We start from the raw sequence: 12,099 nt of genomic DNA on the forward strand, positions 1-12,099 counted from the left end.
GTGGAACAAATAGCAATTTCAGCCTAGGTACAGACATTCAAAAAGCCTGAGATGGAATCAGTTTAAGTTATGTGGTCTCTGTAAGTGGTGTAGTTTAGACTGATAGCTAATAGAACACACACACACCCTTTGTTGGGGTTGGAAATCTTAGATCGGGTTTCTCCATTTTTAACCCAGTCTACATGGGCGCTGACAGATGTGAAAAACAAAAGAAAACAAAACAAAACAGTGCTTTACTGGAAGAGGAAGCACGTTAGTTTGACCTGGCTCCCCAGTATCTGTATAGATTGGGCACTTCAGCAGGGCTTTTTTTGGCACTTTTGTCTAATACCTGATTCAATCAGCTATTAGATAAAAAGCATCAAAAAGCCCTGCTGAAGTACATGATCTATGCAGATTTTGGGTGAACTGAGTCAAGCTAAGGTGATGCCTCTTTTGGGGATGCGCTATGCTTGGTGTAGGAGAACACTGAACTAAAGTAAAGCACTGTTGGGTTGGGTTTTTTTCCACATCTGCAGCAGCCTGTGTGTTAAACTCCTGTTCTGTTATGAGTATAGACCAGTTTCCTATCAGTTATACTGGTAAAAGTGTAGTTTTTGTACCTGGCCTCTGTTGTCACAGAAGTCCATTTACAGTGAAGCTCAATGAGATGCAGTTCTTTCAGAATAATGCAATATTTCAATTCTGGTTGTCAGAAATCTCTGCTTTTAATGAACTCATTCTGTTAAATATGATTTACAGGAGATTTTCAATATCCTTTGTAATTAAAGGAAAACAAGAGAGCCATAACTCTCTACAAAGATTTAGCCTACAAATCAGGTGAAAAGCAAACACTTTGTAAGTGAATAAACTGCATCCAGCCAGATCCAGGCTGTGTAGCATTCATTTTACTAAAGCACTTTAGGGATATGAACAAAGAAACATAAAGAAGAGCTCAGGAAAGAAAAGCCTCCGTAAAGAAGGTTCACATTTGTTCAGCTGATTCTAACAAGATACACTCTTCACAGATGTTCAACAGCATATTGTGTTAAGCACTCAAATTTATCAGTTGCATATTTTTTTACATTGCTTGTTTTTGTGCCCATCTGTAGATTCTTTAGAAGTGATCTCTTACAGAATTTCCTCTGGTGACTCTGATGGAAGATTTTATATTGACCCACAGTTTGGTATCATTCGCACCAAAAAAAAGCTGGACCACGAAGCTCAGGCTGTCATGGTGCTCACAGTCCAGTCTCAGTTGGGTAGTTCTCTTGTCTACAGTAGCACCCAAGTCAATATATCTGTGATTGATGTCAATGACAACCCCCCAGTATTTCTTACAGGGTCTGATAAGATAATTATATCACAGAGCACACCACCTGGCACAGCTCTGTACATTGCTCATGCAGATGATAAAGACAGTGAGCTAAATGGCCTAGTCAAATATAATATTGCAAGCAAGCAGTCCAATACATTTAACATTGATCCAAGCCTTGGGGTGGTGTACCTCACAAAAACCCTGTCTGCAGATAAGCAAAAGGAGTACACTCTGCCCATAGCAGCTGAAGACCATGGAAGTCCTCCTTTGATTTCTCTTTTAACACTGACAGTCATTGTTGAAGAGCAAAAGATGAGCTCGATTTTGACTTTTGAAAACTTGATATATCAAGTGGAAATCAGTGAGACATCTTCCCTAGATACCAAAATTCTTCAAGTTCAAGCCCATGCACTAGATCCAGAGCACACTGCCTTCACAATGGTATATTCCCTAGAGCCTAGCACAGACTCTGCTGCATTTCGAATCAACCCTGAAACTGGCTGGATTTACCTCCGGAAACATCTAAACTATGAATCTACACAGATGTACAGTTTTAGAGCCCTTGTCAGCAGCCCAGAGGACAGCTCAAGGCAAAATGCAAGCACATCCGTGATAGTTAATGTTGTGGATGAAAATGACAATTCCCCCATGTTCTTGCATGATATCTATTTTTTGGAAATTGAGGAAAGTCCAGTTCCCCGAGGGGTGGTTGGCATCTTCACAGCGATTGACAGAGACTCTGGAAGAAATGGACAACTTTCCTATTTCCTTTTGTCTGATGGAAAATATTTTAAAATTAATTCCAATACAGGTAACACTTCATGATTTGTAATCCCCCTACTATGTCTTTTGGAAGAAAGCATTCTGCTAAGGGAAAAATGTGTAAAGGCTAGAACAGAAGTTCCCAAACATTTTCTTATTGCATACCTCCTTCCAGATTTACCAGCTGCCCACCTACCCCTGCCAGCATACGGTTTATATTTTAACCCCTTAAATGCCCATTATTGTTATAATGAAAATTAAATCTGCCATTATGCCGTTTGGGACCCCCTGGAATAGAAAGTATTGTGGATTTCTTGGGTTGGTGTATATGTATCCTAATTTAAAGCCTTAAAATGTATCATGTCAGGGATGACTTGCCCTGGGTGAACCCATGATGACATGAGCTTCAGGTCACACAAGTTTGTAAACACACACACACACACACACACACACACACACACACACACACACACACACACACACACACACCCACACACACACACACACACACACACACACACACACTGTGGTTAGCCTGTAAGGTGCAAATCTACCCTGTCTTCTTCTACTTGACTTCAGACTATGGCTAAATGTCTCTTTGTTCAAGTTGGACACTGGAGCTCAAATTACTATTTTATCAGAACACAAATATAGAAAGTTAAAATTGAGCCCAACAAAGGTAAGTCCAACAAACATCAAAATAACTGGCTATTCAGAAATAAATATCTGTACATGGGGCAGGGGCGGAGTGGGTGAGCGCTGCAGACTCAGGCTCCCACCCTGTTGCCCTTCCCCCCAGACCTCTGCAGCCCACATGTGTGACCCTGGTGGTGCAGGGCAGAGCGTGGCCGCACAGGAGAGCTGCTTGCTGCTGTGAGCTCCACACAACCCCGGTGATGCATCCCTTGTGTGCATGGGGGCATCATTGGCAGTGGCATGGGGCTGTGCCCCTCACTGCTGCTGAGCGCAGGGGACGCATCACCACGACAGTACAGAGCTTGTAGCGGCAAGAGCTTTTCTGCACAGCTATGCTCTACCCTGCAGCACTGGATCACACCAGCTGGGCTACAGGGGCCCCAGGGAAGGGTAGCAGGGAGGAAGCCTGAGCCCACAGTGGGCAGCTTGCCCCACCCCGGCTCCATGCACACATCTGGGGGGTGCAGATCCCCACTGCTCCCCACCCCCCAAGTGCATGCCACCCATGGCTGCATCCCACCACCCCTCTCCATCCTCTGAGTGAGTCGCCTGTGGCCCTGTCCCACTCCCCACTTGGGCCCTGTAGCCATTCATTGTTTCCCCAGGCCCCAAGCTCCACACACTGCCTGGCTGGGCAGCAGCCCCAGCTCCAGCCCTGCCCAACTCCCTCCCTCCCTATGGGAGCCTCTTCCCCTGCTCCCCACCCCTGCACTTACCTGTGGGAGCTGCTTTACAGGCTGCCTGGTGGCCATGTGCATGCACATGGCTCCCCTGCCTGACAGCCCTCCTCCCACTTTCCCTAGCCCCCTGCAGGCTGGAACTCTGCTAGACTGCAAAGACCTTGCTGCAAAATCCATGGGTGTCTCTGCTAAAATGAGAAATCCCTGTTTTATTCCAGTAAGGGGGGAATCTGTGTTTTATTCCATTTTTCCGTGGGAAACAAAAAACCCAGATCCCTGCTGATAGCTTATACGACACAAATCTGCAGTCTGAGATTCCACTCTGCCGTGGTGTCAAAGATATGGTCCGCAGGCTGGATTCAGCATGCAGAGCCATATCATCCAGCCCTCAGTACTGGCCCTGTGCATGGCAAGTTTGGACACCTTTCCTCTACTACAGGCTGGATCCAGCACCTTTGGCACCCTCTCTTGATGGCTGCACACAATGTCCACTCCAGATGGTCCTAGGCAGGCATCACATGCAGTTTGGGCCCTGGACTGTTCAGAGCAGGCTCTGCATGCAGTGCAGTTCCAGACCAGCCACAGCGGGCACAGGATCACACATGGGGAGGCGGGGTGGGGGAGGTGGTTCCATGGGCCCCCTCATGCCAGATCCAGCTCCCACTTTGGCTCCTACACACAGAGCCCACTCCAATCAGTACAGGACCTGCATTGAACATGGCTCACATCCTGATCAGGCCAGAGTGGGTGCTGTGTGCGGCTCATGTCCTGATCCAGCCAGAGCAGGCACTGTGGGCACTGGATCTGGAATTGGGGTGGAGGTCCATGGGCCCAAGCCAGCCCATAGGGCTGGCCCTGAAATGTTCATCCAACTGTGGACGGGTCCCATGCAGCTCACCTGACCCACAGGGCTAGATGAGTTTGATACACCTGCACTTTGCAAATGCCCTGCATTCCCATCTTCTAGCTGTTCTAGAATTCCAAAATAAAACTGCTGTTTCAAAGCAAGGCCTCTTAGAATAGACTTACAAAAGTTCAAAGGTAAGCAGAGAGAGAGTATAATAGAGAAGGTCTCAAAATCGCATAATATGAGTTTATCTAACAGAAGATCTTCAGTCACTTAAAAATCAGATATGCTTGAGTGCAGTTGAACATCTGGAGAGAAGACTGTCAGATTTGTTCCCTGGGACCTACAGCCTCAGGGTATGGTAGAGATAAGGTTTTCTAATTATCAGCAGTATTGAGAGTTTTCTAACCCTTAAGATCAGTCAAGATAAGATAGGGCCATTTGCCCATGAGTTAAGGGCTACATTGTGTGTTTTCATTCCTGGAATATAATGAAGAAAACACCAGATAGTTTATTTTAAAGCAGCCATTCTGTATGATGTTCCATTACATGAAATTCAGGGACCTGGGTCTTGTGAAGACCATAATATTACCATGAAATACACGATCAGACTTGGATTATTTGAGTGTTTTTGTGAGAGCAAATATAGTTAGCTGGGGTTTTGCTATATGCAGTATGCACCATTATTTTACATTGTGTGAGGTACATTGCACTGAATTTTATGTAGTATGTTAAGATTATATATTATGATTTATGTTAATTCAGTACTTCTGTCCCTTTTTCCTTCCATTTCTTTTTTCATCAGGTGAAATTATAAATGGTGTTGCATTAGATCATGAACAACAAGCCCATCACCAATTGGTCATACTAGTGACAGACCATGGAGTTCCACGACTTAATGCCACAACAACCATATATATCTCAGTTACTGACATCAATGATAATCAGCCTATCTTTCCTCAGATCCCATCTGGAAAAGAGCTAGATATCAAGGTTTGTAATAACTAGTAAAGCGACCTCCTAAAGATCAGCCAGAGTGTTGTTTTGAGCACCACCTTGTGGTATAAAACTTGAATTGTAAATGAGATTTCCCTACTAATTTCAATTTAGACTTCAGTGTTAGGTTTAATGAAATAAAGTCCAAAATAAACTGTTTTGTGGTGAATTAATTCAGTTTAACACTAATTTAATTTGTAATATGCACTTCTAAACAAGCTATTTGATGACAGGTTTTGGAAGGACAACCAGGAGGCATGCTTGTCACCACTATGTTTGCAAAGGACCTTGATTCGGGAAACAGTGGTGTAGTGTTATGTTCAATAGCACCAGGTAAGAACTGATAACTGTGATGCACAAAAGAAAAGGTACTGAAGCAATGAAAGGATTAGTGGAGCCAGTTTGCAATCTTTCATTCTTATTTAGACGTATGCCCTATTACAATATTCCAACACAGTAAAGGGGCTTTAAAGCAGGAGTTGGCTACATTTACACTATAAATAGGAATTGGGTCATACCACAATATTTGAGGAGGCATGAGCAGACATTGTCTTTCCCTTCACCCTCTCTCTTGTTTTCCCAGAAACTTAGTTGTTCCCAGTGAGGGATGGGGGCAGAGCTGTTATAAACTGCAGCTCACGCAAGATTAAGACTGTAATTGTCCAAAAGCATATACAGCGCAGTTTAAGGTTTCAGTCAGTTATGGGCAACTGTTTAATATCTTAAAAGAAAAATGATCTCTTCTTTCCCATGACCAACTTAAAATCTTCTTGCTATAGGAGTCCATAGCAGTCTGAGAAAGTGATCAAAGGGATCAAAAAATAATCTGGGCAAACAATGACGCTTATGTTCTTTAGTTCATGTTTCACCTTTTATTTAGCAGCAGATTCTCTACATACTGTTTAATATTCTGAAAACATGTTGGTTTACTTGCTTGCTTGCTTTTCATTTTTACCATACATCCATTAGTACCTCACCCCAGTTAAGTTTCCAGTGAAATCAGTGGGAAAACCATCTAAGATTTCAGCAAGAGAATGGGTGGGACATTAATGTTGATTAGAGATGTAGATGTGTTCTTTCTGTGTGTCTGACATAATGTACTTCATCTGTTATGTAGGACACTGCTTTACTTCTAACAATGAGGAAAACATGGCAGGTCCTCCAATTTTGCTACATTATTTGTCCAAGAATACAAAATGTGTTAAGAATAAAATTTGATTTCTGAAAAACTATCAGTGAGGAGTTCACATACAGATGCTATAACTTAATTTTTTTATACCCTGCTTTGTATCACAGGATATAGGAGTCCATATCTTTCATGCTTAGTATTGTCAATCTATAGTATTTGATATATAAAATATAGTATTTGATTGAAAACAGCTCTTATGTCTCTGAGTTGTATATTTTCCCAACAGCTCTTTTCTGAATAGTTAGAGCTCAGCTTTGTGCCCTGACCAGTTTATACTTGTCATGATTATTTGTTATTGCAAAGTAAAGAATAAAAACTAAAGTGCCACAAAAGTGCATTACTTCTCACTCTGAAAGAGAGAGAGGCAGTTGCAGTTATCTCTCCAAAATAATACCTTTTATTTAGTACTATGTAATAATTAGAAGAGTCTAAGAATTAAAACATATGGAACCAAATTGCCACTTCCTCGAAGGAGACCAAAGAGGACTGTAAACACCTTTAGGTTGAACTGAAGATTTTTCAAAAAATTATACCCTATCAAGAAAGTGGTGGGAGCTGCTGAGTAGGCAACAGCCAAGGCCTCTCAATCTTGTACAATCAGAACAATCCAAGACTGCTAAAGGCAGAGCCACTCTTCCTGGAATAGCTGTCCCTCTCCTTATCTCTGTAGCCTTCCTTCTCTTAAACAATACAGTGGATTCTCCCTAGCTAAGAACAGATGTTCAATAAGCTCCTGGCAGAAGTGCTCTAACTATTGCACTTTACTTAAAGTGTTATAAGTTAGAGCAGGAATTACTGGAACAGACATGGTGGGGGTTCAGTGCCTGCCTGTCCTGGAAGGCCAGCAGGTGGGGAGTGCTCCTGCATGACTCCCTACGCCCTCCACCCCACCTGGCAGCTGTCAGTAAAGGCTGGGATAAAAAAAGCAGGGAATGGAGCCCCTTGCCACAGCTTGCTGACTGAGATCTCAGGGGGTGGAGCCTGGCTGAATCCATGTGGCAGAGGGGTCCCCTTCCCCACAACTGCCCCAGCTTTGTGACACCTGCAGCACAGGGCTGCCTGGCAAGCTTTTTGCTGCACCAGGAACTGGGGCAGGGGGGAAGGAAACCCCCTCTGCTGCACAGACCCGACCTTCCTGAGACCCCAGTCAGTAAGCTGTGGAGGGAGGGGGCCTCATGGCAAGGAGGGCTCCCTTCTTGGTTTGGCGAAAAACCAGCCAGCCAGCCAGCCCTGCATTGCAGCTCCTAGCTGCTGTTGTCAGGAGGTTTGGGGAGGGGAGCCCACATGGGTGAGGGGGAGGCTCCTTTCCCCTTCTGCCCCAGCCTATTGACAGCTGCAGCCAGCTTTTTGCCACACTGGGAACTGGGTCCAGATAAAGAAACTGACCTAGTTTCTCTCTGCCACATGGACCCAACCCCACCAAGACTTGGGAGGATGTGAAGCCCACAGGCTTGGGAGGATGGTGACCCATGCAGCAGAGAGGCTTTGTTCCTGCACCCCCATACCGGGTTTTGCTGGGAAGAGACAAAGCCTTTTCGGTGTCCTCTCTGTGACAGCCCAGGGACAGGGCTGGGCTGGTACTTGCTCAGAGCAGACAACCACCAGCCAAGGTTAACAAGCTACCCAGTGAGGGGCATCTAGGATAGTAGCAGAATGCAACTCACATTGAAGCATGATGCATGTGGTACAGACATTAAAAAAAACACTCTAGTCTAAAGCGTTTTAGTCTACCACATCCATCAATGGTTATCTTAAAGCAGGATTGGCCATAATCTCCCTACAAAGGCCAAATATATAGATTAAAAAAAATATACTCTAATGAATAGATTTATTTGAACAGATAAAGAAAACTTAAAAATAATGTAAAAAATTCCAAACCCTGCAAACGTGAAACTAGCTATTTTGCTGTTAAAGAAATGTGGAGACAGCTGAACTTCTCTGATACTAATGTTTTATTATTAGGCTCATGACCTTTTACATCTGTTCTTCTATTTATTAGTAACATTCTTATATTCTTACATGGCTTATATTTAAAAGTAGAAAATCAAGAATAGTGATGGACTTTGTGGTCTTGGGATATTGTTCAGTGCTGGTGCAACAAAGAAATATAATGTGATTAATTTTGGTACCTATAAAAACACAAGTTTCAAGTTAATTGGCAATCTGTATGCAAAGCAGTGATTTTTTTCAACTTTTAAGAAATTGCCATAAAATCAAGAGTTACATGGCTCAGTGTCAGCTGTGTAGCTCCTAAGCTCTGCAGGGATGACAGTCACTGAGTAATTTTTAATTTTTTAAACACTCTTAAGGAATTTCCAACTAAAAAAAAGATTAAATTATGTAGATAAGTTGACCATAAATGTCTAACAGCTATTTAAGGGGAGAAGTCAGAACAAGCATTCAGGATTGAAATCTAGGTATATTTTCATACTGTGAGATTTAGCATAGATATGATTCTCATTAGTAACATAGTTAACTTGTCAGAGGGTGGCAAGGATCACATCCAGAGGCCTAGGATTTGACAAAGGGGGCGTGGGGGTGGCCACCCCAGCTGCAGAGATGGCTGCACCCCTGCTTCCACCCTTCTCCTCTGGTGCAGGCAGGAGCCTCTAGGGACCTTTCAAAGTTCCCAAAGCACGTGAACATCCCTGCCTTCCCCTCCAAGCTCAGGGCATATCCTCCCCTTTGGTCATTTTCACCTCCAGTCCCTACTGCTTTCCCCACTGTCCCCAGGGGCAGGGGAAACTTCAGAGCTGCTTCTTGCCCACTGCAGATGCTTGCCCTAGGTGGGAACAGCAGCAGCTACAATGGGGAGGGGGTGGCTTTCCCCATATTACCAGGTCCCTGCAGGAGCAGGTGCAAGGAGCTGCTGCTGCTGTAGCTGCCCTAGTGGAACCCAGCTTTCATGAGGCACAGTTAGAGTGGGCAGGAGCAGCTCTGAAGAGTCCCCTGCCCTAGGACTGCAGGAAAAGCATCTGGGGCGGATGGGGGATGGAAGAAGGTGGGGGCAGGGCAGAAGTGGTATCTCTGAGCACAAAGGTGATGGAGGGATTCTCTTCTGCTTTGGAGGTTTTTTTAAGTCCCCAGGTGCTTCAGCACCACAGTCCAGTCTGAGACGGGATTGCAGCTGTGCCACTGTACCCCCTCTGGATCCACCTCATATCACATCTGTCATAGACAAGTACAAATGGCAGTCTGTATTCTCTAGGGCAGGGATTGACAACCTTTTTTGCTGCCATGGGATAGAAAGTGCAACCCAGTCCCCTGTTGCAAGCCAAAACTTTGTACCTCCCAATGTGCCCAGGCCACCTGCACTTCTCATGACCCCAGGCCCCTGGTACCCAGTCCCTTTGCAGCCTCTTTCACAGGCATAGTGCAGGGAGGTCTGTAGAGTGGGGTGCTGTGGAGGGGGGTGGACAGCACAGCACATCTATATGTCCCGTGACCCCTTGTGCTGCTCCAGGCTGAATTTGACATCTTTGTGGGCTGAATTCAGCCCATGGGTTGTAGGTTGCTGACCCCTGCTCTAGGGGAAGATGAAACCCAAAGCACAGCACAGGTGGGATTCCCATGTGGATCCTGTAATATTCCTATTTGTGGGGGCAGGGTATGCCCCTGTCTTCCTCTTTTCTATTGAATACTGTTCTTTCCTCCTCAGTGTGAATTTAAGCTGAAGCTCCTGAGTTACATTTAAGTTCAGAGTGTGGTTGGGATGATCAAGGCTCAAAGCATCAGAAAACTCATTTAGAGCTTTTGTGTTGGATACAATTCCATCGGAAAATGGATAGAAAAAGAAAATAATAGTAGATGCTATTAGATATTGAGGCCCCTTACATTTGAGAATGATCAAATGATATTTTCCATGTTTTGGTAGAGTTGGGTTGATGATCCAAGAAAAATATGAGAGGCAAGGTTTTTTGTGGGTGATATCTTTTATTGGACTAACTGTGATGAAATGCCCTTCCTCAGGTCTTATATTTTAAATGGGTATGAAGCCCATGCCTGGAGTAAGACCTCAGATACTTCATACCTAAAAGCTTGTCTATATCCTTCCCAACTATAGAATGAAAGATATCAGTAACAGTTGTGACCCAGAAAAATCTTTTCTTCTTGCAAATGATATTTTGTGTTTAGATGACCTTAAGATTTTTTGGAACAGATTGCGGCTGCTCTTCTCTGAATGCCTGTGTCCAAATGGTTTGAGTGCTTCTGTTGCAGCTTGTGATAACATATTACGTGGTGCTCCTCAAGTATTTTCACCTCGCATCACTAGAAATTAACAGGGAAAGGAGAGCTACTTCTTATACGTTATGTCCAAATATCCCTGTTTGTCAAGCTTTGGTTGCGCTGATGTATTGAAGTAGGCGAGGTGGAAGAAATATTCTTTAATGCTTAAAGCTCCTTCTTTAAGGATATACAGAACTGATACTTTTACTTTGCAAGCACTTGTTCAGTGGGTGTGCTAACATGAGCTGGAGGCACACCACAATCAAAAAGCAGCAGAGCTGGGAAATTCAAGCTTTCCACCTCACCTTCAACCTTAAAAGCTGACAGAAGCCTGGTTTTTAGGTTTCACTATGAAAAGAGTGAACTAGTTGCTATGTTTGAGTGCAGATTTTCTGGACACATTTCACAAGACACAGTACTCCACAGATAGCATTTGAATGGCAGTTGTTGTTGATGCAAATCACATATATTGCAGTTGGGACTAAAAGCAACTTGCATAAACTGGATTGATATTATCTCTATCCAATTCATTTTTCTTAGCTTCTATATGAAAAGTTGCATATAAAATTAATGTAGTGTTGCATATAAACAGATAAATGCATGACAGTTATAAGTGTCAGCAGGGGAAATTGAGGTTGGAGATTAGGAGGAGATTTCTGACTCTGAGAGTGGCCAAGCACTGAAACAGGCTACCTAGAGAAACTGTGGAATCTCTATCCTTGGGATTTTTCAAGAGCAGTTTAGACAGACGGATGATTGTGCCTTAAGCAAGGGCCTGGACTAGATGACCTTGTGTGCTCCCTTCCAGCCCTAATTTCCTATGATCCTATGATCTAGTTTTTTATAGCCTGGCGGTAGAAACCCTTGTAAGAAGTGGGAGGTACGAGGTCATATCACCTATGGCTGGGAAGGGCTTAGAACCCAGGTTTCCTACTTCTCGTGTTCCAAGTTCTCTAATCCCTGGGGTAGAAGGTGGATCTAGCCACTACCATGCCTACTCTCAGAGTCAGGAAAAAGCATAGTGGATTGGAAATCAACAGAGGCACATAATACTCAGTTTGATTCACATGCCTAAGGGAGATCAGTTTAAACATAGTCCTCTGCTGAGTGTTTTATATTGGCTCTTTTTCTGAATTGTCCTTTACAGCTTCTCTCTTCTCCCCATCCTGTCATAAAGTATCTGTGCACTACACTTTAATTGGATTCTTCTTTAGAGGAACCAACGTTTTTCAGTGCATAGGGAGCCTAGGCACCTAACCCTGGTCAAATTGGATTACTTACAGCAACTCATCAACACTCCCTATGGGGCTTTGGGCAGTCGGGGAGCAGTGTTCAAGAGTGAGGTAGTGGGTGATGCTGATTTACTCCCTGCATGCTGCCCTGCCCTGTGGGGGTTTGGGGGGAA

The 12,099-nt window shown here is 44.1% G+C and overlaps 1 protein-coding gene across 1 annotated transcript in view; it reads left to right on the forward strand.

Moving 5' to 3' along the window:
* Window positions 1-12,099, forward strand: part of DCHS2 (dachsous cadherin-related 2) — a 122,773-nt gene that overhangs the window by 46,726 nt on the left and 63,948 nt on the right. Inside the window, exons 5-7 of the mRNA XM_006038362.1 lie at window positions 1,092-2,108; window positions 5,088-5,275; window positions 5,512-5,611. Coding sequence (XP_006038424.1) covers window positions 1,092-2,108; window positions 5,088-5,275; window positions 5,512-5,611 — 1,305 coding nt within the window. The remainder of the gene's footprint in view (window positions 1-1,091; window positions 2,109-5,087; window positions 5,276-5,511; window positions 5,612-12,099) is intronic.

This window comes from Alligator sinensis, unplaced genomic scaffold (assembly GCF_000455745.1).
Source record: "Alligator sinensis unplaced genomic scaffold, ASM45574v1 scaffold1146_2, whole genome shotgun sequence".
In the NCBI taxonomy this organism is placed as follows: Eukaryota; Metazoa; Chordata; order Crocodylia; family Alligatoridae; genus Alligator; species Alligator sinensis.